The 25817-nt window shown below is 39.9% G+C and overlaps 1 protein-coding gene and 2 long non-coding RNA genes across 5 annotated transcripts in view; 2 read left to right on the plus strand and 1 right to left on the minus strand.

Annotated features, from left to right (window-relative positions):
• Positions 1-1559: 1559 nt before the first annotated feature.
• Positions 1560-4582, plus strand: LOC138749412 (uncharacterized). The gene is made up of 3 exons (XR_011348620.1): positions 1560-2126; positions 2265-2318; positions 4429-4582. It is a non-coding gene; the product is annotated as an uncharacterized lncRNA (long non-coding RNA).
• Positions 4583-7003: 2421 nt separating this feature from the next.
• LOC138749548 (uncharacterized) lies at positions 7004-16495 on the minus strand. The gene is made up of 3 exons (XR_011348739.1): positions 15977-16495; positions 10647-10775; positions 7004-7501 (listed from the first exon to the last, which is right to left on the minus strand). It is a non-coding gene; the product is annotated as an uncharacterized lncRNA (long non-coding RNA).
• Positions 16233-25817, plus strand: part of nsrp1 (nuclear speckle splicing regulatory protein 1) — a 38833-nt gene continuing 29248 nt past the window's right edge. Inside the window, exons 1-2 of one of the 3 annotated variants that reach the window (XM_069911040.1) lie at positions 16233-16354; positions 19323-19420. Coding sequence is in view for 2 of the 3 variants with exons in the window: in XM_069911036.1 (XP_069767137.1) it covers positions 16335-16354 (20 nt within the window). In the remaining variant the exon portion in view is untranslated. Of the gene's footprint in view, positions 16355-17113; positions 17345-19322; positions 19421-25817 lie in introns of those variants that run through there. The other 2 variants (XM_069911036.1, XM_069911037.1) reach the window with 2 other exon arrangements.

The following is a 25817-nucleotide window of genomic DNA, read 5'->3' on the forward strand; positions in this document are numbered from 1 at the left end:
CAGTTACAGAGAGGGGTGTTCAATCGCCTTATAAGACAATGTTCCACATTCTCGGCACTTGCTGTAGTGGAAGGGTTAAATACGATTGCAATGGAATTGTTAGCTTGGAGAACTTTAGTGTTTACCACAGGCCTGTGCATAGAAAATAAAAGCCTGCCTGGAAACACTCAGGTTGTTGAGAAACCACCATTAAACCTGATGTCTTAAGAAATGTATAAATTATATTCCGTGGCAGAAAGGGTGTTGTGATGCACAAACAAATGTTTTCCTCGTGTTTTGAGAAGCTAGTTAGCTTTGTCATGCTATTGCACACTAAAGGCCCACACAACCATAAATGAAGCAGCTTGTCAGACATTTGAGACCAGCCAACGGAAAGAGAGTGTTCCACCATGCTCCTGATGTGTTTCTTGTAGTTGATGGAAAAACTTTGGTTGTACAGAAGGTGAGTTATTTTCACTTGATTTTTATCACTACAATATCACTACAAGATCAGTTTCTGCTCAGTGGTGTCTTCCCCCTTTTCCTCATCCCTTCTCGAGAGCTGCATTGAAGTCTGCAACTGAACGATCCTTGCAAACCTTTAATAGGGCATTGGTTGACAACCCACAGTTGAGTAAATGCTGGTTTATAATGTTGTTGATGGTATTATCCATCATACATCATTTCATTGACTGGGCAGTATCTCATTGAATAAGATTAGAGCTGTCCTGTTGCAGTCAAGTTATATTTGGGCAATATTGCACCTTGTCTGCTGGATGCCAGCATTGTAACTATGTCAATACGACAGATGGGATGATGCTTGGCCCCAAGCTTTTGCTGTGTGCGGTGCCCTCAAGACATTTATTAATATTATATGTAAAAGAGAGAAAGAAAGATGTCTGTTATGTGAGGTGAAAAGAAAACAAATATGCTGTGGCCCTGTTGGGAATAGGTTCTGTAGACAGTATAGGAAGCTTTATGACCCTCAGCCAGTGCTATCAAATCCCATTTTACATCTTGTATTTTCCTACATCCCTAAACATTCTCTCTCACTTACTCAACAGCTCCTCTTTAATCTTTTGTCTGAATAAGGGGTCCTTTAAGAAGCCAGCCCATCTTTGGAATGTGGGAGGAAACTGGAGCACTGGATGAAATCTAACACAGGCTCATGTCAGAATTCCATACTGATAGCCCTGAGGTCAAAATCAAACTTAGGCCATTGGAGCAGTACCAAATGCTTTGTCATCATGTCATCCAGTGATTACATATTGGATATTTGCCATTTCATACAATAGCATTTCTTGTCTGTCAAAGGAGATGATAATATTGGGTTGTACGGCATAAAAGGAAAATATAGACTTATATTTATACAGCATCTTTCATGACCTCAGGTCTCGCCAAAGAGTACATACTACTCATACTTTAGATGTGTGTTCAGTGTAGAGTGGCAAACAGCACACTCCTGCAAACAGAAGCATTAAACAATCTGTTTATTTTTGTTATCTCACTATGGCCAAAGTTCTGGGGAGAACTACACTTTCCTACCCTGAAATATTACTACAGAAAATTAGGGAGGTTCTCAGTTAGATGGTTTATCTAAAGGATAGCATCTTCAACAATGCAACATTCTTTCAGCTATTTTCACCTGAATATTTGGCATTGGACTTGGATGAATCATTTTTCTGTCAGGTCTCAGTGGAGACATTGTAATGTATAAGTCTCTAACAAAACATTGGTAAAAAGTAAGCCAATGTGTCAATTTTTGGAGGGATAAATAAAACAGTGGAACAAAGTATGGTAGTAAAGCCTCTGAAGTTCTGAAGGTTTTTCCATGATTGGCAGATCTTCTATGGCATGAAATTTATTCCATGCTAAGGGACCATCCAAGCGAAGGGAACATTTAATCTTTCACCATTTGCCCTCTGAACTTTATTGAACCAGTTGAATGATAGGCATTATATGAGCTGAGTTACTTGTGATGCTTTAACAGTTTGATGTATTGTAACATAAATGTCAACTCGTTTATTACAATGTGGAACCAGAAGTGTAAATGACATCTGATAAAGTTGGCCATGAAGACATTAATAATAATGAAGATTCTTGGTTTTCAGAGTCTGTGACTGCATTGGCCAAGATGGCTGTTCAAAGTGAGTACTGAGTTCTCAGAATTCATTCATTTCAGTTAATTTTCTGTTATTGACAAGAGAGGTTTTCCTGTGTTTTCTTTTTGTTTGAAAAAGTTTTTTTTAAGCTTAAATGTCACTTTGGACATCTGATTTCTGCAGAGCACCAGCTTGTTAAAAATGCAAAACAAATTCAAGAGCTTCAGAACAAATCCGGTGAGTGAAGATTTTAAGTGCTTTAAAATACATTGGAAGATTTACTCAGTGTTCACCTCAATTATATTTTTTGTGTAAATGCCATGTGATCAGTAGATTTGCATTTTTTCATCCTGATCTTAATAAGTTGTGGCTCTGCTTCCTCCATGTAATAAAACAAAATATATAGTCTACCATAAGGCAAAGATTCGCCATCAGCACTAATTGTCTGGCGCCCCTGACAGTCAGAGAAAGAGAAGCAAAAGAGAGTCCCCTCAGAGTCACTGAATATCCACTGGATTTGCCTATAGCGCACCCACACCCTCTGCAGCCACACAGCCTTTGGTCCAAACCAGTGGCAACCCGAGCTCCAAATCCAAACCTCTGACACAATCAGGAAGTCCTCAGCGTCTTCAGCACCCTCTCGCATCTCGGTTCCGATATCTAGTAGCTCTTCAGCCAATCTAAAACCAGTCTTTTTAATATAACCACTGTAATCTAACTAAGACAATTTGCACATATGTAGTCCCCATGATAGAAGGAACTTGAAGGTTTGGTTCACTGGGAATAACGTTACACTGGAAATATTAAGATTTATAAAAAAGACATACAACTCTTTGCCAGTACACTGCAATTGAAAGTGTTATATTTATTTAGCTTAAAACAGCTCTATTAATTAAAAGTTATGAAAAAAAATTGCAGGAGTAGAAATCAAAATGTTGGAAGTTCTCAGCTAACTAAGGAGACTGTAGAAAAAGAAACTTGTTAAGGTTTCAGTTCAAAGACCTTCCATCAGGATTGAGAAAGAGAGAAAGCAAGTTAGTTTAAGTAATGGGGAGGCAATGGGTGGAATAGAGGGAATGTCTATAACAGGATGAAATGATGGCCATTAATGGACAATTCGACACAATCTGCTGGAGGATCCTCAGAGGGTAAGTAGCATCAGTGGGAGAAACAGAATGCAAAGTTTCGGGCTGAAAACCTTTCAAAACATCGAACATCCTTTTTCTCCCACTGATGCTACTTGACCCGTTGAGCTCCTCCAGCAGATTGTGTTGAGCTTCAGACTCCAGCATCTGCATTCTCCTGTGTGTCACAAATGAACAGTACAACTCCTTTATCCATGCATGTACCCCTCATGGTGTGATGCCTGGACAATGTTGTACACTGGAAGACCTCAGGTTACAAAGAGGATTCTGTTCCTCTGGACTGTTTGTAACCCACACCGTTCACAAGTTGGAAATGAACGGGAACCATATATGAGAAAGGATCACTGAAGTAGTTGTGACAAGAGAGCAAGCATGTATTGAAAGAGCAGCTGTCATCTGGCCTCACTGATTCAGTGGATCTGCTTCGTACTACCAACTCTACTCACTGATTGTTGCAGTTCAGGGTGGGTGGAAGAATCAGCGCCTGCAAATTCCAAGTTATATTGAAAGTGGAACCCAAAATATTTAACATTGGATGACCTCATATGTCGTGTGTACTTTTCAAAAAGCATTTCAAAAGATGTAGAGTAAAATATGAAAGTCTGCAAACACAGTGATTGAAGTAAAAACACAATGCTGGAGAAACTCAGCAAGTTCAACAAGGTACCTTATATAGCAAAGATAAAGAATTTTAACCAACGTTTCAGGCCTGAGCCCTTCATCAAGGTATGAGAAAAATGTGGAGCATAGACCAACAGGCAAGAGGAAGGGAGGGCATAACAGCAAACAGGGGTGGGGGAGAAGGGGAAGGGTCACTCTACAAATATTTTGTTCATACCTTGATGAAGGACTCAAGCCCAAAACGTGTGTGTGTGTGTATAAATAAATATATAGCATCTAAATATATTATTTATAATTATAATATATATACTATTATAGTTTGACCAGCTGAGTTTTTCCAGCATTGTGTTCTTAATTCAAATGATGCAGGTTATCTTGCAACAGTGAAATCACAACTGATTTGATTTTGATTATATATATATATATATATATATATGTTCAGCGAAGTTCTCTCATTTGAGATTTAAAATTACATGTAGAAGAGTTTCAAACTCTTGCCTTACTTTGTGTAAAAATACTTCCTAACTTTACTTCTCGGAGGACTGGTTCTAACTTTTAGAAATTTCTTATCTTTTTTTCAGTCAGTGGAAATATCTAACTGCCATCTTCTTTGTAACTTCAAAACTTTGATTAAAATTAGCTCGTCTCCTGTCTTCCTAAATTCTAGAAAATGAAACTCTGTTTGTTTATTATCTCTGCAATTTTACATTTGAAATGTAAGGTAAAAATATAACCTTGGTTGCATGCAATAAATTAAAACAAGATTGTAATGGGTCCCTTCCAGATTTCCCTTCCAAAATTCAGATTGTTGCAGAACTACTGCCAAATATGCACTCTTTGCACAAATATTCAAAATACAACTTTCTAACCCAGGTTAATCTAATTGGACTCTCTCTCCAAGTCAAATAGATCATCCAGAACATTTTGCAACATGCCAGGCGTGACATGAATAAGATTTTGTATCAAAATGAACGTGTAATGAAATTTGTTGTCTTCTGGCAGCATATTGTACATTACACAGGTGCAAAATTGCAATTAATTACATTTCCATAAATACAAGATTTTAAAAAATAAATAATTTGTGCAAATAGAGATAAAAGTGAGGCAATGTCTATAGTTTCATTGCTATAGGCTCCTGTACCTTGTTCTTGATGGTAGCATTGAGAAAAGGGCATGGTGAGGTGTGAGTCCTTGATGGTAGCTGCTTTCTTGAGACATCACCTCTTAAAATGTCCTCAATGGAGTGAAACCTAATGCCCATGATGTGGCTGGTTGAGTTTGAAACTCTCTGCAGCCTTTTCCTATCCTGTGCATTGGCACTTCCATACCAGTGATGGAACCAGTTAGAATGCTCTCCACGTACATCTGTAGAATTTTGCAAGTCTTGACTCTTCGGTGTTGTACGAAATCTCCTTAAGCACCTAACAAAATATTGCTGCTGACGAGCCTTGTTCATGATTGCATCAACATGGAGGCTCCAGGACAGATCCTCAGAAATGTTTGACACCCAGGAATTTGAATTCCTTACCCTCTCCACTGCTGACCCCTCAATGCATAAAGGTTGTTCTCCTGGTTTCCCCTGTAATGTAATCTGTAATATAGCTTCTCCCAAATGTATTTCACTCCATTAGGATAAAATAACACCACTCCATTGCATTTTTGATGTAAAGTCACCCATAATTACACAGAATGGTAAAGTAGGTCTTCAAAATCAGGTGGGCAATCCCTGTTAATTTTTATTTTCTATTGTTCATGTCTATGACATTTTAATTATCAATGCATATACTGTTTCTTTCTTTGGCTTGGCTTTGCGGATGAAGATTTATGGAGGGGTGATGTCCACGTCAGCTGCAGGCTCGTTTGTGGCTGACGAGTCCGATGCGGGACAGGCAGACACGGTTGCAGCGGTTGCAAGGGAAAATTGGTGGGTTGGGGTTGGGTGTTTCCTCCTTTGTCTTTTGTCAGTGAGGTGGGCTCTGCGGTCTTCTTCAAAGGAGGTTGCTGCCCGCCGAACTGTGAGGCGCCAAGATGCACGGTTTGAGGAGATATCAGCCCACTGGTGGTGGTCAATGTGGCAGGTACCGAGAGATACTGTATTGTACAATAAAACTGATAATATGCTGATTTTAGAAGTGACCAATGGTTTGGCATTTGGTTCTCCATGGACCCATGCCTCCCACCCTTTTTGAACTCACCAGGACCCTGCCCCAGTTTTCTTTCAAACTCACCAAGACCTCATTTGCACACTTCCTTGAAACCTACTGGGTTTTGTTTCCTGTGCTTTGGTTGTTCCAGGCTGCCTAATTTTCTGGACTATTGGATATTACACTGATTATATTGTAATCAACCAATACATCCATCCTTTTTTAAAACTAGTGCAGTAGTACATTTTCTAGTGAACCCAGTTCCACCAAAGTCCCGAGTATGCTGAATAATCAGATTTTACAGTAAATTCCTATATTTACAATTAAACATGTTTTGAAATGAACTCCAAATTTCTACCTAAATTTATGCAGAAGCGACTCCCAACCTTGCTGCTCAATGGACTGATCTCAAATTTCTCACTTTTCGGAATCTAAGAAAGTTTCTGACCCAGCTTTTCACTTACAAAGAGAATGGCATGACATTGAAATTCATTTTCCTGAATTTTGTTCATTTTTTGGTAATTTTACACTTGAACAGAAATAATTGTCTTTATATTGTAATTGATAACCCCTTTTTCAAGTGATTCGGAATCTGTAATTATTTTATATGTAGTCTCAAATATTGTAGTTTTTTTCAAAACAGTTACACAATTAGTGAACCAAAAAGGGTTAAAAATAGACTTATGAAAATCTTGTTTAAAAACCTTGAAAATATTAATGGCGCTATTATTTATAGAATCCAATGATCTGTATCTTTCAAAAAACAAACAATAAAAGTGTGTGAAGCTTGTTAAATAGAGCAAACCACTCGAGTTTGATATTAATTCCCAAAGGATGATGGATTGCTAACTTACCATTGGTTCTGAAATGGCGATTTTTATCTTTGTAATATTGCACTTTTTAATAAAGCATTGTTACAATGACATTTTTGGTATTTTGCATGTAATTTGGTTTCTTTTAAAATGACTATTTTAGCCTAGCTTAACAGATAAGAAATATATTGATTTCAGTGCATGATCAGCAGTAGGTTTTATTACTTCCATTCTTTATCTTATGATATCCAATGAAAAATTGTTATTGTTCGGTACGCTTCTGTGAGATGCTTAACTACAATTATTAAATCTTTTGCTTTAGCATCTGAAAAGGAACATTGTGGTGCTCCGTACTAAAGTACATTAAATCATGTTCAAACGAAAATCATTAATTCTTTAATTGCATTTACACTTAAATTAACTTCACATTTATGATACGGACTCAGCTCCTGATGATTTATTATTCGTTCCATGGTTGATTATTTATTATTAGCTCTATTGTTGGTCGGCACGGTTAGCTCACCACTATTACAGCACCAGCGACCCAGGTTCAAATCTTCCTGTGAGGTGTTTGTATATTCTTCTCGTGTCCACATGGGTTTCCTTTGGGTGCTCCGGTTTCCTCCCACCCTTCAAAACGTATGTAGGTTGTAGGTTAATTTGGCAGCACGGGCTCATGGGTCGGAAGGACTAGATGTCTAAATTGAAAAAAAAAATTAAAAATATAGATCACATGAAGCAGAGCTGTAATTGTGTTCTGAACAATACTGACCTGATGCTATGTGACTCCATTCATGCACATTCCCACATGCAGAGTAATGTGCTAGTACAGCTCCATCAGATCATGATTATCTAGTTAGAACAACCTCTGATCTATTCACCCAGGTCATAACCAGCTCTAAACTGTTTCCTTCCATCAGTGGACATACACAAGGAGTGGTCAACTCCACCCAAACTCATCCATGTGCACACAGCGACCCAGCCATACTTTTGTACCAAATGCGAACTAGGAAAGAGCCGCTGATGACATTTTACCCATAATATTGGATTGCCAACAAATTAAATTCATCTGGGTTTTGTTTCCTGTGCTTTGGTTGTTCCAGGCTGCCTGATTTTCTGGACTATTGGTTATTACACTGATTACTGTAATACACCAACACATCCATCCTTTTTTAAAACTAGTACATTTTCAGTATTTGTCGGTTTTCAGAGAGAGATTCGTTGTACTCTGACACCCACAACCAGTGTCTTGCCAAAGAAACTTGCCCCCTCAGGGTTCTTCAGATGATAACCTCTTTCTTTCAGCTCACCACAGAAAGCCTCTTTGTTTCTCTTATTCCAAGTGAAACATTAGACAGCCAGTCCTCTCCTCTTGCATGAATCGCAAGGGCTTTGACCAGGCTGAACTAAGCACTCACGACCCATCTTCCAAATGGGAGTTTCCACAAGCTTGCCAGCTTGTCCTGTTCCAGTTGCTGCTGCTGACTGTAACACTGTAGAACTGATCTGTGTGTGTGTGTGTGTGTGTGTGTGTGTGTGTGTGTGTGTGTGTGTGTCTGTCTGTCTCCCCCTCTCTCTCTCTCACAGAGAGAAAAAGTCTGTTTTACCCTCTCTGCTTGCAAAACCACATGACCCTCTTAGAACAGCAAGTTCCACTGCAGACAGAATGTGGCTCCGACAAGCTCTTTCATTTTTTTTTGTGAAGTCACTTGGGCACTCTCCAAAGCTTTTGCAAAGGCTCTGAGGCCCCGATTTGTCTAGCATTAGCAGAGCTCCAGTATTTTAAATAAGATCTGTTTTAAAGTGTGTCTCTTTAAACTTCCCCAATTTATCTCCCAAAAACATGAGCTGGAAGGGCCATTTTCCATACTGTATCTCTATTTAAAAATTAACGTGTTCAGCTGTAACATGCAACAATTTTGGTGCAGATGAACATTGTACAGTGCAAATGACAATAAACTCATTATCAGATGATGTAATGGGGGGGGGGGGGGAGAGGGCTTTGCCAGCAGTCAATATTAACAGTGGAGTTTGTGAGCTGCATTCATTCTGGCTCACCCATGTCACCCAACTATTCTGATCACGCTCATAAACAACATTGAATTGTTCTCAGGTAAAGGAAACAGTTTTCCTAATTTACATCCCAGTTGTTAATTCATTTTTAATGTTGCATGGTGTTAATTGTGACAAAATAAACGATACCTGAATCAATGCAAGTTTTGAAAATAAAATCAATTGTGAAACAGGTACACGATCCTTTATCCGGACATCTAAAATCCAGAAAGCTCCAAAATCCGGTAAGTGGGGAGAGAGGCGGCTGGTGCTTCGGGGAGGTGGCTGAGAAGCTGGCACTTGGGGGAGGCGGCTGGGTGACTGGAAGGGGGTGGGGGGATATGGCAGCACAATTCAGGTGGGCTTTGTGAAATCTGGAAAAATCCAAAATTCAGAATACACTGTCCCCTAAAGATTCCGGATAAAGGATCATGTACCTGTATTACAAATAGCTGTTAAGAAATAATATATGAATTCAGAAACAACTGAAATATTTTAATTTTGGACAGATTTTCTAGAGCTTTAAATTCTAATGAAAACTCTAACAAAACTAGTGCAGACTACTGAACATAAATTTAGATTTATTTATATTATATGAACTTCAAACAAAACTTTGCTAAATATTTTGCTCATTTCATTCTTTAGTTAGTGATTTACAGTAGAATAATTTATTCTTTTATCTAAACATCAGGGCTGATTTTAAGCTTATTTGACTGATTTGATCAAATTGGGCCCCGCGCACGTGTTTGAGCCCAGGCCTTGAGCAGGGAACACTGTGACAGACTTCGTTTAAACTGGTATGAAAATAATAATACTATAGGCCTTATAAACTGAGGGATTTGTCAGTGAACTCGTGAAGTTATTGCCCTTAATTAATCATATTATCTCAGAGAAATATTTTTAGGAAATATGTCTTTGATTAAACTACTGGCTATAGGCCACCTTTGTCTCCCTAGCTAAAAATTTCATTTTTGTATTCATTTGACCCAGTAAGATAGATGTATTCCGGAGCTGATGAAGCAACTCTTACTATATTCAAGATTAAAACAGGCTATAGGGTAATCAATAAGAGAACTTTAATATGAGATTGAGATAGCGTCATGCTAACCTAGGGCCTACCCTATAGCCTAGGCTTAAGCAGTTAGCCTGAATGTAAATAGCCTAGGCCTAAGCGTAGAATTTCTAACAATGTTAGCAAATGTAGATGGAATTGGTGAGGATATTCGGGTCGAGTAAAGATGAATAACCCAGAAGTTAGGTTAGTTTAAGTTGATCTTTACTAGGCTAGGTTGCTGTGGGGGTTATAGTCTACATCTTTACAAGCTGGTTTACAAAGTTATTCAGCTAAAGGGGCATGTACTGTACATCTTGGGATTATTAATCTTTACAAGATCCAGATATTCTTAGCAAGGCTGCCTTTGTCATTGTTTCATAATTTTGCAGTGTTTGATTTAGTATCAAAATAGTACTAGGCTACTGTTACTAACTATGCTATTGTACTGCCAGGGCTTAATATAACCTACTTCATGTTTTGCTGATTTGGAACAGGTGCAGTTTAGCTTGACAATGCGGAAATTGTTTTCTTCGGGGGCGAATTTCATCCATTACACGCATCAGTTTTTCCAGTCAAATATCTTGCGCTAGACATTTGACTAAAAAAAAAAATCGGCAAAATTAAAGTGTGCCCCCATCCCCCCCCACCCCCCCCCCGGTTCTGGAATATAACCATAACTAACATAACATAACCTAACTTAACTAACCTAACCAGTACTAAAAGAAAGCAATTCTTACCTTATTCAAAGTTGTCGTCATTCAACAAATCCAGAATTGGTCGCTTGTTTTGCTGTTCGGTGGCGTTCACAAGTTGAGAGTTGGGTGCGTGGTTCCAAGGTCAGCAGCTGACGTTGGAACAACGTAAAGCTAATGAACAAAATGATGTGGGATTGACGATGGTTTTGTATGTTGTACCAACGACGATGACAACATTGTTCCACTGTTATCAGAGATGTCGTCCAATTTTATAACAAATTGCTAACGTCAAGTTTTTTGTGTAATTTTAAATCTAAACATTTTAAAATATACTTTTACCTTTTTTACCTTAAAAATATAGCCCAGAGAATTAGCAGCTTAAAATTTGTATGTCATTTTACATGGCAATCACAAGCAGAGATCGAGACAAAGGGCTTAAGTATTTAAGCGGCAACCAGAAACAAGCACTGGCCAAGGCTAAGGTAGTTGAAAATGAAAAACGTAGAGGTGCCATCACAAAATTCCTTGTCACTCCATCTTTGAAGCGCCCATGTATTGAGGATGAAGAAAACAAAAACAATTCAGAAAATGACAATACAGCCTTGAGTCCAATTCCAGTTGATGAATACAATGATGAAATTGATAACAAGTTAGATAAGGATGACGCAGCTGTGAATCAAACTAAAGACGATCTCACTACACCCCAAGACAGTGCCAAAGCGGAAAGTCCGCTTATAGCTGAAAAAGACCAAGCCCAAACATCATGGAATGATAGATCATCCATGAGTACAGTTGTAATTAACATTTATGATGACCCAATCAACTGGCCAGCATACATAAATCAAAATGTAAGAGATTATTTAACAATGAAAGGTCCTTCTATTCCAGTGAACAACTTTCCACAAAATGAAAAGGGATTGTGTTTTTCAAAATTTCACTGAAAAAGGAAACTTCCAAATGTGGAGTGTGTTAAAAGACCTTGGATTATATACTCTGTCTGCTGATAGAATTTATTGCTTTTATTGTAAACTTTTTGGTAAGAACACAACCAGTGCATTATCAACAAGTGGATTCAACAACTGGTCAAATCTTCATACAAGGTTGTGTGCGCATGAAAATTCTCAAAACCATTTGGAAGCCACATGGAGTTTCTGGGAGTTAGACCAAAGACTTTGTAGTGGACAGACAATTGACAAAGAACTTGAAATAATCGTCAATGACCATGCAAAGCACTGGCGGCAAATATTCAAAAGGCTAGTAGCAATAGCGCAGTTTCTTGCTGAGAGAAATCTAGCATTTAGAGGAACAGAGGAAAATGTTGGTAATGAGTGTGTACACAATGGAAACTTTTTAGGTCTTGTTGAGCTGTTTGGAAAGTTTGACCCTGTTCTTGAAGAACATTTACGAAAAGTCAAAACCCACAAAATTCATAATCACTATTTGGGAAAAGATACTCTGAATGAACTACTAGATGTTATGGCTACAGCTGTTTTGAATGAGATACTGAAACGCATAAAAGCAGCTCAGTACTACACCATAATTTTAGACTCCACACCTGATGTGAGTCACCAAGAGCAAATGTCTCTAACGATCAGGTATGTGTCTGATGGAAACTTGGCTCCTTCAGGTGTTTATGAACATTTCATAAAGTTTATGCAGGTTGAAAGTAGCACAGGAGAAGATTTATATAAAACGTTATTAAACACTCTGAAGGAATTAAATTTAGAGGTGAAAGATATTCGAGGCCAAGGCTGTGACAACGGTAGCAACATGAAAAGTCATACATCTGGAGTACAAGCACTACTGTTGAAGGATAATTCAAGAGCTTTCTTTGTACCCTATTCATGTCACAATTATAATCTTTTACTTGGAGATGTAACCAAGTGTTGTCCAGATGCTATAATGTTTTTTGGGATCTTGCAAAGGATCTACATATTGTTCTCAGCATCAGCTAAGAGGTGGGCAGTTTTTAACAAACATGTACCTGGGTTATCAGTGAAATCCTTGAGCAACACAAGGTGGGAGTGTCGGATTATAGTGTTAAAGCTATTCGTTATCAGGTTGATGCACTGGTGGAAATATCAGAGATAACAGATGAGATAACAGGTAAAAAACAGAAGCTAAATCTTTAGCACACCAGCTAAAAGACTACAAATTTTTAGTTTCTCAAATTTTGGCATGAAGCACTTTTTAAAGTTAACTATGTAAGCAAGGAGCTACAAAGTGAAACAAAGGACATTGATGAAGGCATGGAGTCATTTGAAAAACTATCATCATGGCTAAGAATTTATAGAGAGGGCGGTTTTAATAATGTCCTAATAGGTGCAAATGAATTGGCTGAAGCAGTTGAATTACCATTGGAGTTTAGACAATTTCAACAAAACAAAACTACTTAGAAGGAAGAGAATGTTTTCATATGAGGCGAAAGATCAAGTTTTAGATGATCCAAAAGAAGCATACAGAGTTCAGTGCTTCAGCTTAATGCTAGACAAAGCTATTCAATCTTTAGAGTCTAGATTTAAGCAGCTTAAAAGCCATGTAAAATTATTTGGATTTTTAAATAACTTTCAGAGCTTACAAAAGGCGTAAGTAAGGAAACACACAGCAGATCTTGAAGCAGCTTTAACTGACACCATACTAAAACAGAGCACTGATGGAAGGGTAGTTACTGAAACAACTAAAGACGTGGATGGTAATCTGTTGGCCGAAGAACTTAAAGCTCTGAAAACTTTTCTTCCCTTCAGTGTCGTTCAGCCTCAAGCTCCTTTTGAATACCTGGTAGTAAACAATCGGTTCACAGCATTTCCTGATGTTTTTATTGCTTTGAGTAGAGGCCCCACTATCAATTTTCTAATTGGGCCCCGCAATTCCGAGCACTGGCCCTGCTAAACATAATTATATTATTGTTAGCTCTAAATGAAGTCCCAGAATATTTGGATTAACTCAATATGTTCAATTCTGAAGTAGCACTAATTAAAGCACACCTTTTTAATTTTGGAAGGATGCTTATTTCTTGTGGTATGTGCAACTGTTTACATCAAGTTTAAACACCAATATTATCTGCAAATAGCACGTGAAAGATTTTAAAATCTAGTTTTACAGAATAGGACTGCAATGTCCAAGAGTGATTCATATTAAATTAACTTTTTAATGAAAACATGAAGATTACTTTGTAATCTTTTTGAAGCAATATTACTCTTTAATTGATTTTTAAAAACCAAAAAATAACCAATTCTACTTACAATCACTAAAATGATATTTAGAAATAGTCAGCTTAACCCTGGTCTGATTGAATGTTTGACTGGGCTCCTGCTTCCAGTTCACATGCAGCATCTGTGGAATAGTGAGAAACAGGTTGCTTTTGATCAGAACTGATTAAAGTCTGCAATAATTTGCCTCCTGATTAATAAATAGTTCCCAAATTTTCTTTTAAAATATGCATATTTATATGCATGCAAAATATATTTAAGTCATAGAAAGATTTTGTTTTGAATAGCATGGGAATTAAGGATAATAGGGAACTGGCAGGTATGTGGAACTGAATCCTCAGAAAGATCACCTTTGATCTTATTGAATGGAGCTGGCTACTCCATCTGGCCTACTCTGCACCCATTACATTATTTATGTTCTTGTTTCCAGCATGCCAATTATTACTATTTAATTAAAAGAGCTTTGTTTGTTCTGCTCAACCTACTTTGCTTAGCAGATGCATGATATTAATTATTCTCAGTTTCAGTGGAAAAACTAAAATTTGATTCAAAATTTAAAAAAAAAATTATTGAAAATACTCAGGCCTCATCAGTGGGAAAGGGAAACAGAGATAATGTTTCAGGTCAAAGACCATATGACAAGGGTTTCAGTCAATACTTTATCAAAGAAGGAAACAGACACCATTAAGGGCAAAGACAGAAAAATTGCATCAGTGTAAAAACTTTTTCAGGTTCAAGATTTTTGAAAGAGAAGTGACAATAAATTCAACAAACAAGTGAAAAAAAATCTGCAATCTGTTTTCCAAAAGTAGACTTTATTCACAATAAATTATTTACAAAATGCAGTTCCCAATCTTACTTTCATATCCATATATTCCCATCACTGTGTCTTGTTACTTTCTATTACCACTACTGTGGCAGTTTGTCACTTCTCCCACCTCTATTGTTTGAGGGACTTCCCCTTCGTCTCAGCCCCTCAATGTCTGGTAATGGGAGGACTCTGGCCCTTCTCTCCAGCACCCTCCCTGCTGGCTGCGCCAAGCCTCAGTGCATCCCTCAGCATGTACTCCTGCAGCCTGAAATGAGCCAGTCAGCAGCATTCCCTCACAGCATCTCCGAGAGTGTTCTGGATGTCTGGCTCCAGGAACAGCCCACAGTTCACAGAGACTACTCTGTCACACTGCTGCTGGGGATAAACTGTGATAGGAACCCTTGCATCCTTCTCCACATATTCTTAGCAAATCTGCATTCTGCAGAGGTGGGTGACTGTCTCCATTCCACTCATCTTGATGACAATGCGCATGGTGGGTGATGTTCCAGTTGTACAGGAAGGATCTGACTGGGAAGGCTTCTCTCACCGCCAGGTCCTGATGTACGTTCATGAGCAATGGCGATGAGGCCTTCCACCAGATGACCTGGTCGGTCTGCTCAGGGATCCATCCCAGCTGATCCATTGATCCTTGCCTCAGTTTCTGAAAGACGCTCCATTGCTGACCATTGTTGGTCTACAAAAACTCCCCCCCCCCCCCCCACCCCAGCTGACTGGGACGTTGCGCGGCAACAGGGCCAGGCCTGTCCTTCACAACTTTTGGAACAAGTGGGACCCCAGCACGCAGCTCTGATGCGGCCACATGAAGGCGGTCATCAGGATGCAGAGCCAGGTTAAGACGACATTGACCAAAACCAAGGGTAGAAACCTGAAACATTCGCTGTTTTTCCCACCATACGTGTGTCCTGACCCGCTGGTGCTGGGGCCTCTCCCCTGTGCGCACACGGAGTGCAGCCAGCACGCCAATCAGGTGCACACAAAAGGTCAGTCACCTAAAACAACACAGTAATCAATCATTATACTGTGACAGTACAGATCCTTCACCAATATATATAGTGTATAGAGTTACAGTATCTAGACTGTGCTTACAGCGATTGGCTGAGAGCTTAGCCACGCCTACTGTCTGGGCCTTAAAGGGTTGTGTCCCTAGCCAGGTCGGATCATTCCGGCCTAGTCGGCCACCTGTGAAGAGCTCCTGTCTTTTGCTAATAAAAGCCTCGGTTTGGATCAACAAGTCCTTGGTTCTTTTGACGAGCTCTACACATACTTCTTGAAAATAAGTTGCTGTTAACGAATGAGTGTTTTCCAAATGCCACATTTGCTGGTCACCTCACCTTTCCTGTAGTTTTTCCAGCCAAGGCTGGGCCAACGTGATCTTGAAGCCATTTGGACTTGACAGTTGCACAAGCATTCAATGGGCAGATCCTTTTGTCACATTGGGACAATAAAAAGATCTTTGAGCACACAGGCGACTAAAGATTAGAAGGAAACTGCTGCGCAGCAGATGTTTTGTCCTGGATTTCCAACCTTTTGCATTTATTTTTCATGATCCACTTTAATAGGGGAGGGTGCCTGACGTGAAGAGGCGGGAGGGGGAGGGGAAGCAGAGCAGAGCAGATCAGGCTGGAGACTCGTCGTCGGCGCGAGCGCTGACTGACCGGGCCGCGCGCTCCAAGTCCCACCGCTGTGAAGATGGCGGCCCCGCCGAGGCAGTTAAGTGACCCCCGCCACTGGAGCGAACGCGCTTCCGCCACGAGGCCGCCCGGCCACGAACGCTGATCCCCGCGCGGGCCTCGCCCTGCTCTCCGCGCAGGCGGGCCTGCCGGGAAGGCGATGGCGGCCCGGCTTCTTCCCCAACTTGCCCCCCACCCCCCCCTTCCCGGGTCGAGGCAGGCCCCCCCTTCCCGTGTCGAGGAGGCCCCCCCCACCCCCCCTTCCTGGGTCGAGGCAGGGCCCCCCACCCCCTCTTCCTGGGTCGAGGCAGGGCCCCCCACCCCCCCTTCCTGGGTCGAGGCAGGGCCCCCCACCCCCCCTTCCTGGGTCGAGGCAGGGCCCCCCACCCCCCCCTTCCTGGGTCGAGGCAGGGCCCCCCACCCCCCCCCCTTCCTGGGTCGAGGCAGGGCCCCCCACCCCCCCTTCCTGGGTCGAGGCAGGGCCCCCCACCCCCCCTTCCTGGGTCGAGGCAGGGCCCCCCACCCCCCCCTTCCTGGGTCGAGGCAGGGCCCCCCACCCCCCCCCCTTCCTGGGTCGAGGCAGGGCCCCCCACCCCCCCTTCCTGGGTCGAGGCAGGGCCCCCCACCCCCCCCCCTTCCTGGGTCGAGGCAGGTCCCCCACCCCCCCTTCCTGGGTCGAGGCAGGTCCCCCACCCCCCCTTCCTGGGTCGAGGCAGGTCCCCCACCCCCCCTTCCTGGGTCGAGGCAGGTCCCCCACCCCCCCTTCCTGGGTCGAGGCAGGGGCCCCCCACCCCCCTTCCTGGGTTGGACAGTGTACATGTCCCCACTGTCAAGGACACCTGTCTATTTGGCCTCCTTCCTTCCTTCCTTGTCATTTCCACATGATGTTTGCACTCACAGCAACGTGTTTGCTTAATATTCCCATGAAATAATTTGCATAGAGTGACCTGGGCCTTACCTTTAATGCCCACATGCCAGTGAGCAAAAAAAATCGAACCCCGCTTAAATTGGGCATCTTCTGGGAATGAGGTGAGCCTTGAGCACTTTTCCGGTGGTTGGGAGGTAAGAAGAGTCCACACCACGTCCAACACAATCTGGCTGGAGGAACTCAGTGGGTCAATAGAAATTGTGCCTCAGTCCTGTACCCCTCTTTCTGCCTTCTCAATGAGCACCTTAAGACTCTACCACTTTTGACATGTTTCTGATCGCACCTTATTTATTTGTGATTTTGTTTGGAGATACTCCTGTGAAACACGTTTAGGGTTTTTTTGGGGGGGCTATAATCATAGTAGACACTCCTTGCGTATGCCCTAAATAAAAGCACCGTGCTGGAGAAACTCAGCGGATAAAAGTTCATAACCAATGTTTTGGGCTTGAGTGTCACCTAACTTGTGTTTCTGCTTGTGACACTAAACTTGTGTCTGATAATTCTGCATTTGTGACCTGCTTTGTGGTCAATGTTTCCTTCTACAAGCCCAAAACATCGGTAATGAATCTTTATCTTTGCTCTATAAAGTACGCTGTTTGACCTGCTGAGTTTCTCCAGCATTGTGTTTTTACTTCAATCATGGTGTCTGCAGACTTTTGTATTTTACTTTCCTGTCTTGGAAAAGCAGTGGAGAGGATGGAAGAACTAAATGTAATATGTGGCAATGTCTGAGAAATTTGAAAGGATTTGTCAACCTTGACTTGGTGCTAGATCTCTGATGCCTAAGTGTTCAAATCTTACTTCTGGGCACGAAATCTGGATTATCACAGAACTTGTGTTTCTGCTTGTGACACTAAACTTGTGTCTGATAATTCTGCATTTGTGACCTGCTTTGTGGTCAATGTTTCCTTCTACAAGTACCATTTTTATAAAATGTGATTGGTACGCCATAACTGACACAACTTAAAGGATTGAAGCTGTTTGGTTGTACAATTAGTTGGCAGCTGGAAAGTAGAGAGCTGGCTGAATGGAGATGTTGTACCTTTTGCTATTATAATTGTTACATATAAATTGCTTGTATATTGATATAAGGAGGGCAGTTTATGGATAATAAATTGTGGCCCTGTCATACTACTCTGAGACAATTTTTTTGAGGCGGTTACTAGGAACATTGATGAGGGTAAGGCAGTGGATGTTGTATATATGCACTTTAGTAAGGCCTTTGATAAGGTTTCCCAGGGAAAGTTAGTTAGGAAGGTTCAATCATTTAGTATTAACATTAAAGTAGTAAAATGAATTCAACAATGGTTGAATGGGAGATGCCAGAGAGTAGTGGTAGATAACTTGGACAGATTGGAAGTGGTGTGCCTCAGGGTTCAGTATTGGGTCCATTACTGTTCACCATATACATTAATGATCTGGATGATGGGGTGGTAAATTGGATTAGTAAGTATGCGAATGATACTAAGATAGGCAGAACTGTAGATAGAGAAGAAGGGTTTCAAAGCTTGCAGAAGGATTTAGGCCAGTTAGAAGAGTGGGCTGAAAGATGGCAGATGGAGTTTAATGCAGTTAAATGTGAGGTGTTACATTTTGGTAGGGCTAATCAAAATGGGACATGTATGGTGAATGGTTGGGCATTGAAGAATGCAGTAGAACAGAGGGATCTAGGAATAATGGTACATAGTTCCTTGAAGGTGAAGTTTATGGTATGTTGGCCTTTACAAATCAGAGCATTGAGTATAGGAGCTGGAATGTTATGTTAAAATTATATAGCACATTGGTAAAGCTAAATTTGGAGTATTTTGTTCAGTTTTGGACACCAAAGTATAGGAAAGATATCTAGAATTTGTAGAGAGTGCAGAGAAGATTTACTAGAATGTGTTTGGCATGGAGTAGAAGGGCAAAGTTGGCCTGTTTCTGTGCTGTCATTGTTATATGGTTATTTATTTTTAAAAAGAAAAAAATTCTTGTCTTGCATACATATTATTTGTCTGTATGTGTGTTATGTCTGGTTGTGTATGTATGTATGTCTTTACACCAAATTAACCTACACTCCTGGTACATTTCAAATTGTAGGAAGAATCCAGAGCCCCTGGTGAAAACCCACACAGACATGGGGAGAACATACAAACTCCTCACAGCACAGGATTCGAATCCCGGTCAGCGCTGTTAAGGTGTTGCACTAACTGCTATGCCCTTATGAAATCTGCCAACAGATGCAATTGCAAATTAACGCTTATTTAACACAGAAATAAATATTTAGTTTAAATATATTTCAGGTTATTTGTTGAACATAAAATAAAGTTATAAAGCAGGGTGAATGCTTATTCAAGTCTGCTCCATTACTCAATTGGTGATCTTCTACTTGAATCTACTGTGCTGTTTGATTCCATATTACTTGATACCCTTAGTATCCAAAAATCTACCTCTGGACCAACATACTCCACCCTTACTGAAGAACCCCTTCATTCCAGGAAATGGTGGAATTCAAAGTCCACTCCAGAAACTAAAGCACAAAAATCTAAGTTGAGGTTCCTATGTAGTGTTGAAGGAACTCAAGTCAAGTATTGTTATCTGATTGCATAAGTATAACCCAACAAAACAGTGTTCTCTGGTCCTAGGTGCAAAACATGCAGACACACAACCGACATAACAAACGTACTCAAATGATACATATGCAGGACAAGTATTCAAACATACAAATAAATAAAAAATATTGTCTCATGAATATGAAAGCCTTGGATCGTTAGAGTGAGTAGTTCCTTCAGTTGCTCAGCATTCTCACAGCCCGTGGGTAGAAGCTGTTCCTTAGCTTGGTGATGCTTTATCTCTTTCCTGATGGGAGCAGCTGAAAGATGCAGTATGTGGGTGGAAGGGGTCCTCAATGATTTTGTGAGCCCTCTTCAGACAATGATCCCAATAGATCATGTCAATGTGGGGGAGGGAGACTTCAATGATCCTCTTTGCCACTCTTATGGTCCTGTGGATTATCCTCCCATCCATCTCTCTACAGCAACTGTACCTCACTGTGAAGCAGTCGATAGAGCACTTGTAGAAGGTTGTCATGATGGTAGTTGATATCCTTACCCACTTCAGTCTTTTCAGGAAGTGAAGATGCTGTTGTGCCTTCCTGACAAGTAATAAGATGTGTGTCTATGATAGGTCACTAGTTAAGTGAACTCAAAGGACCTTGTTGCTCTCCACTACAGAGTTGTTGATGTGTTGTGGAAGGTGGTCATCCCTGGTCCTCCTGAAGTCCACGATCATCTCCTTCGTCTTGTTCATGTTGATACTTGGGTTATTACTCTCGCATCATATCAGAAAATTATCCACCTCTTTGCTGTAGTGCAACTCTTCGTTGTTGCAGATGAGGTCAACTACTGTTGTCATTTACAAACTTGATGACGCCGTTGGATCTGGTGATACAGTCATGGGTCAGTAGTGTGAACAGCAGCAGAACTGCTGATTGCAACATTTTTTGGAAGTTACTAAATTGAAATGGGATTATTGGGTGGATTTCAGAGATGGAGATGTTATTTCATAGAAGAGATATTTATGTGGTGTCCTGCCTATACCCTGATAAACATTAAGAAAATCGTGTAGAAACATATTATTGTTGTAGATATTGATTGTTGCCTCAAAAGTGGATCTATAACGATATGATGTCAGTTTAAAATAATTTTAGAAGGGACAATGAGATTTTTATCTTCACATGGCATAATGATTTAGAGTTTAGACACTGTACCAGAAAGGACAGTGGGTGTAGATGTGGGTGTATAACTTATTTAAGTTTTTACAAATAAGCATCCACAATAATATGAAAGGTATAACTGAGGAGATGGCGATTCACTCAAAATTAAAATGTTAGGGTCAGAAATGTTGTGGCTGTAACTATGGCTCTGTACATTGCTTAAAAGTTCGCACCTGCTGCAGCAAAGTAATGTTTCAGACTATTTACATGATATTTTGCAGCAAGAATTCTTTTTAAATGACATTTAGGTGACTGATTTTTTTTTTGAAGATTCTGTTGGAGAAAGCTGCAAAGCAGCAGTTATTGGAAGAGCAGAATGGATGGCAACTTTGGGATTTATAGTCTCAATTACCTGTTTGTGTACTGATTTGATAATAAGCAATATCAATATTGGCCTTGTTACCAATTCAGAATCTGGAATGATGTGTTCCAGTGTTCTGCAATAAAAAGGCCTGGTCTGAGGACCATGGAAAACAACTCAGCCTCGGGATTTAGGGTAAAGTAATAGATTTACTTACAGCATATAGTGTGAGATTATCTCAAAGTGCAACTACAACCTGCATGTATATAATGCTTTGGACATCATAAAATGCCCCAAGGAAAGTAATCTAATAATACTTGATGAAAAATAAATCTATGCACTGAGAGCAGAATGAATAAAATTCCACTCTGTGCCAATATTGCTTCAGAAAGCATCTGTTAGGCATCCATTTGAAGGATCAAATATTCTTCTTTAAAAATAAATGATCAATCAAATCAAGTTCAATGTCTAAATCAGGTCTTCAGGTTAGAGCTCTGGCCGTAGAGACATGAACATTTTGTGTGTTGCTTCTGAATTCTTTGAGGTCAATGTTTGATTATGTACATGAGTTTTGTGGAAGCTGTCCAATTGGATGACGGGGTTGCTTTATTCTTTCAACACAGAAAAGATGACAGTATTTAATGAACAGTTCTGAAACCGTCATTGATTGCTCATTTCTTAGGAGGGATATCTGATTTTTCTAGTTGTAACTTGAGCTTTCATTAAGGAATCCATAACTGTTTACCTGTATTTTTCAACTCTGTTGCAACTGTGCATTATAAGATTTTTTCAAATCAAAGCAAATTTTAATATGTGTTTTATAAAATAGTTTATTGGCCCTTTGCAAATACTTTGATATCAGATTAAATGCCACAAAACAGTTGTCAGACTTTTCATCACACAGACTTTTTTTTTGAAACTTTATTTATTAATTTTAACATATGAAGAAAGTAAGTAATTCACGTACAGAAATCACACAGACTTTTTAATGTTAATCCTGTCTATTAATTTATGAAAAGACGTCTATTCTAGGTCATTCCATGTCATGATTTTCACAACTATTATTCGACCAGTAGCACTTACAGTGAGAGTAATGAAGTGTTTTCAAAGGCTGGTGATGAAGCAGTAACACGGATGTATTCCAGTTCGCCTGTGGTAGAAACAGGTCTACGACAGATGCCATCTCACTGGCTCTACACAAAGCCCTAGAAAACCTGGACAGAAAAGATGTATACATCAGGATGCTCTTTATCGCATTTAACGCCATTATACCCTCAAAACTGATCAGCAAACTCCAAGACCTGGGAGTTAACACTCCACTGTGTAATTTGATCATGAGCTTTCTCACCTCCAGACTACAATCAGTGGAGATTGATAATAACTTCTCCTCCACAATCTTCATCGGTACTGCAGCACCACAGGGCTGGGTTCTTAGTCCCCTGCTATACTCACTTTACACCTATGACAGTAATGACACCATTTACAAATTTTTCCAACGATACCACAGTAGTGGGTTATATAAAGGTAGGGGATGAGTCTGCATACAGGATGGAGATGAAAACTTGGCTGAATGGTGCACCAACAATGACCTTGCACTCAATGTCACCGAAACTAAGGAGCTGATTATTGCAATTACAGTACTCATTTGACACTTGAGGACAGTGGTTTTCAAAATGCCTAGCCAAACTTGCATTCCATCAAAAGCAATCCCTATTCCTTAAGTGCTCTGTGATTAGTGAGGGATTGCTTAAGGTAGAATGTGAGTTTGGCTGGGCAGTTTGAAAACCACTGTCCTAAAGTGTCAATTGAGTACCGTAATTGCAAGCATTCATGAATAGGGCAACTATAAATCAAGTGAAGTCTGCATAGCTTTATTTTTTAAATTTAACTTGGCTCCAAATACACCAATTAACCTATGCTTTGAGAAGGTGCGAGGAAACCAGAGCACTCAAAGGAAACCTATGTAGACCACGGTTGAAAACCACTGTTTTAATTGTACCTAATTGACTTGTTATGTGCTCAGTTTCATAACTCCAAAGGAAATAGGCCAATAACAATTTTTCTCAAGCAAATTGGGTCCAGAGCAGTGGTTCTCACCTGTCCCTTCCCATTCACATACCACCTTAAGTAATCCCTTACTAATCACACAGCACTTGTGGCATAGGGATTGCTTAAGGTGGAATGTGAATTATGGGGGGCAGTTTGATAAGAATATCCTAAAGCAGTAGTTTTCAATTTATTAGGTGTTTTCCCCTATAATGGACAACACTTAATTAATGCTAGCAATAAATGTGAGTGTCTTGGGAATTCTACAAGAGAGTTGCTCAAGCTGCCATGATAAATTGGATTAAAACCTGCTATCAATAGAAGGTAATTTGCAGTCCTGTATGCTTTTTGTAAATTCCCTAACATCGACTTGGTAAGGATTGCTGCTCTCTCAAATGGTAAAGTGGAGACCTCCATGACATGGTGCCAGCTAATGGTGGATGATGGATTCGGTTTAGTACAGAATCAGCGCCACCCATGAACCGGTTTTACAAAGTTGACAGTGAGCAAGGCCACACATCTGATATATTGTCAAGGATGTTCAAATGCTATTAAAAGAAATTCAACAATGTAAATTTTAAAAAATGTCTTAATATTTTAAGCAACTAAATATATTAAAACAAACAAAGTTGATTCAAGAACTAAATTATCTAAGTTTGTCCTTCCTCCTCCCACTGTTCAGTTTCAAGGTATAATTCTGAAAATTCAATTAGGCCAAGTAAGCTTGGGACATTGAAGTTTGTGTGCAAGTCTTGAACTTGCATAAACCTCTTTGGGTAAGTGGATGTTGATGGTTGGGAATGGAGAATGATGTTGGCGGTTTGTTGCAGAATTGCCAAGATTTCTTCACAAGTTCCCATACTATGGATAGTTGGGATTTGTCTTTTGGGGAAAATCACTAGAATAAATTGAAGGCTTCTGAAAATATGTGTGTTTAGATGTGACAGATTCAATAGGCTTATTGCAAATGTGTCAACACATTTCCCTTGTCTTGAAGTATTTGCAAGCTGTGTTATAGCATCAACTGATTTTAAAGATTTTCATATAATTAAATTAGATCATGGATAGACCTCTGCTTTGAAGCTGCAGCAAGCACTTTGATAAGGAGGAAATTGCAGTCAGGCTAAATACATTTATAGATATTGTGATAGGAGCTGGGTTTCAGATTCATTTTGGGGTTTTTCAACACACTGTTCATTTGCTGCTTTATGTGCACCTCAGATTATTTTGGAGAATGGTAATAAATGTTACTGACTCTTTAAAGGGCTGAGAAGAGTGATTTTTTTTTGTCATAATTTTGCCTTTAACTGACCAACTAATTAAAGTGGGCAGAAATGTTTCCTCTTTACTTGCCTATTTTTTTTATACCTTTTGAGGAATTTCTTTGCCAAGAATTTTCCTTGGCTTAGAGCAGAGGTTCTCAACTTTTTTTCTTTCCACTCACATACCACTTTAAGTAATCCCTTTGCCGCAGGTGGTATGTGGGTGGGAAGGAAAGGTTGAAAATCACTGCTCTAGACCCAATTGTTGCTGAAATATTTTGCTTGAGAAAAATTGTCATTGGCCCATTTCCTTTGGCATTTTGAAACCAACACATAACAATTAAAACAGTGGTTTTCAAACTTTTTCTTTCCACCCACATACCACCTTAAGCACTTAAAGCGGTATGCGAGTAGAAAGAAAATGGTTGAGAACCACTGCCTTAGAGGAAGGGTGCAAGAAACAGAGCGTGTGGCCATGATTATGTTATGTCAGAGTTATGAGTTTTAATATTGTTATTCTGGAGGAGTGGCTGAGGGTGAGAGATGGGTTCAGGGTGTGCATTTGTGTGTTGAAATATTCACGGATATTTTATTAGACTATATGTTGGCAATTGTCGACAAACTGTTCTGAGGTCAAATTTGTTTAACTTTTTTGTGCACTCAAAAACAGTTGAGTGATAGGTTACACCTGAATTGGAAAAGTTTCCAATATCCTTTGGGAAGGTCTGCTCGTGCTGCTGGGGATATTTTAAACTAACTTGGCAGGGGATAGGCCAGAGTAGGTACAGTACAACTCCGATTATCAAATGGTCAGGACCGCGCCTATTTTGGACAAATGATATTTTCAGATAACTCGTTATTTTTAAAAAACAGCCCAGTAGCAACAGAAAATCACTTTTAACCGTGTCTAAATAGCAACAAACAACAAGAGAAGGTGGAGAAAATCAAAATGGTGTTTCAGAGACGCACACGAGCATGCTGGGTTTAAAATTTGTTCAACCTGTGATATCAGTTCGGTGCTGAAAAAAATCTTGGATGACAAGATTTCTGATTGCTTCGGATATCCTCACTTATCCAAAATTTTTTGACGGCAAAATCCTCAATTATCCGAAAAACTTCAGGTCCAAAAAATTTCAGATAACAGGATTTCGGATAATCCAATTTTTGGATCATAGGAGTTGTATGGTTGTGAATGAGTGAAGAGTTTATTA

This window comes from Narcine bancroftii, chromosome 14 (assembly GCF_036971445.1).
Source record: "Narcine bancroftii isolate sNarBan1 chromosome 14, sNarBan1.hap1, whole genome shotgun sequence".
NCBI lineage: Eukaryota > Metazoa > Chordata > Chondrichthyes > Torpediniformes > Narcinidae > Narcine > Narcine bancroftii.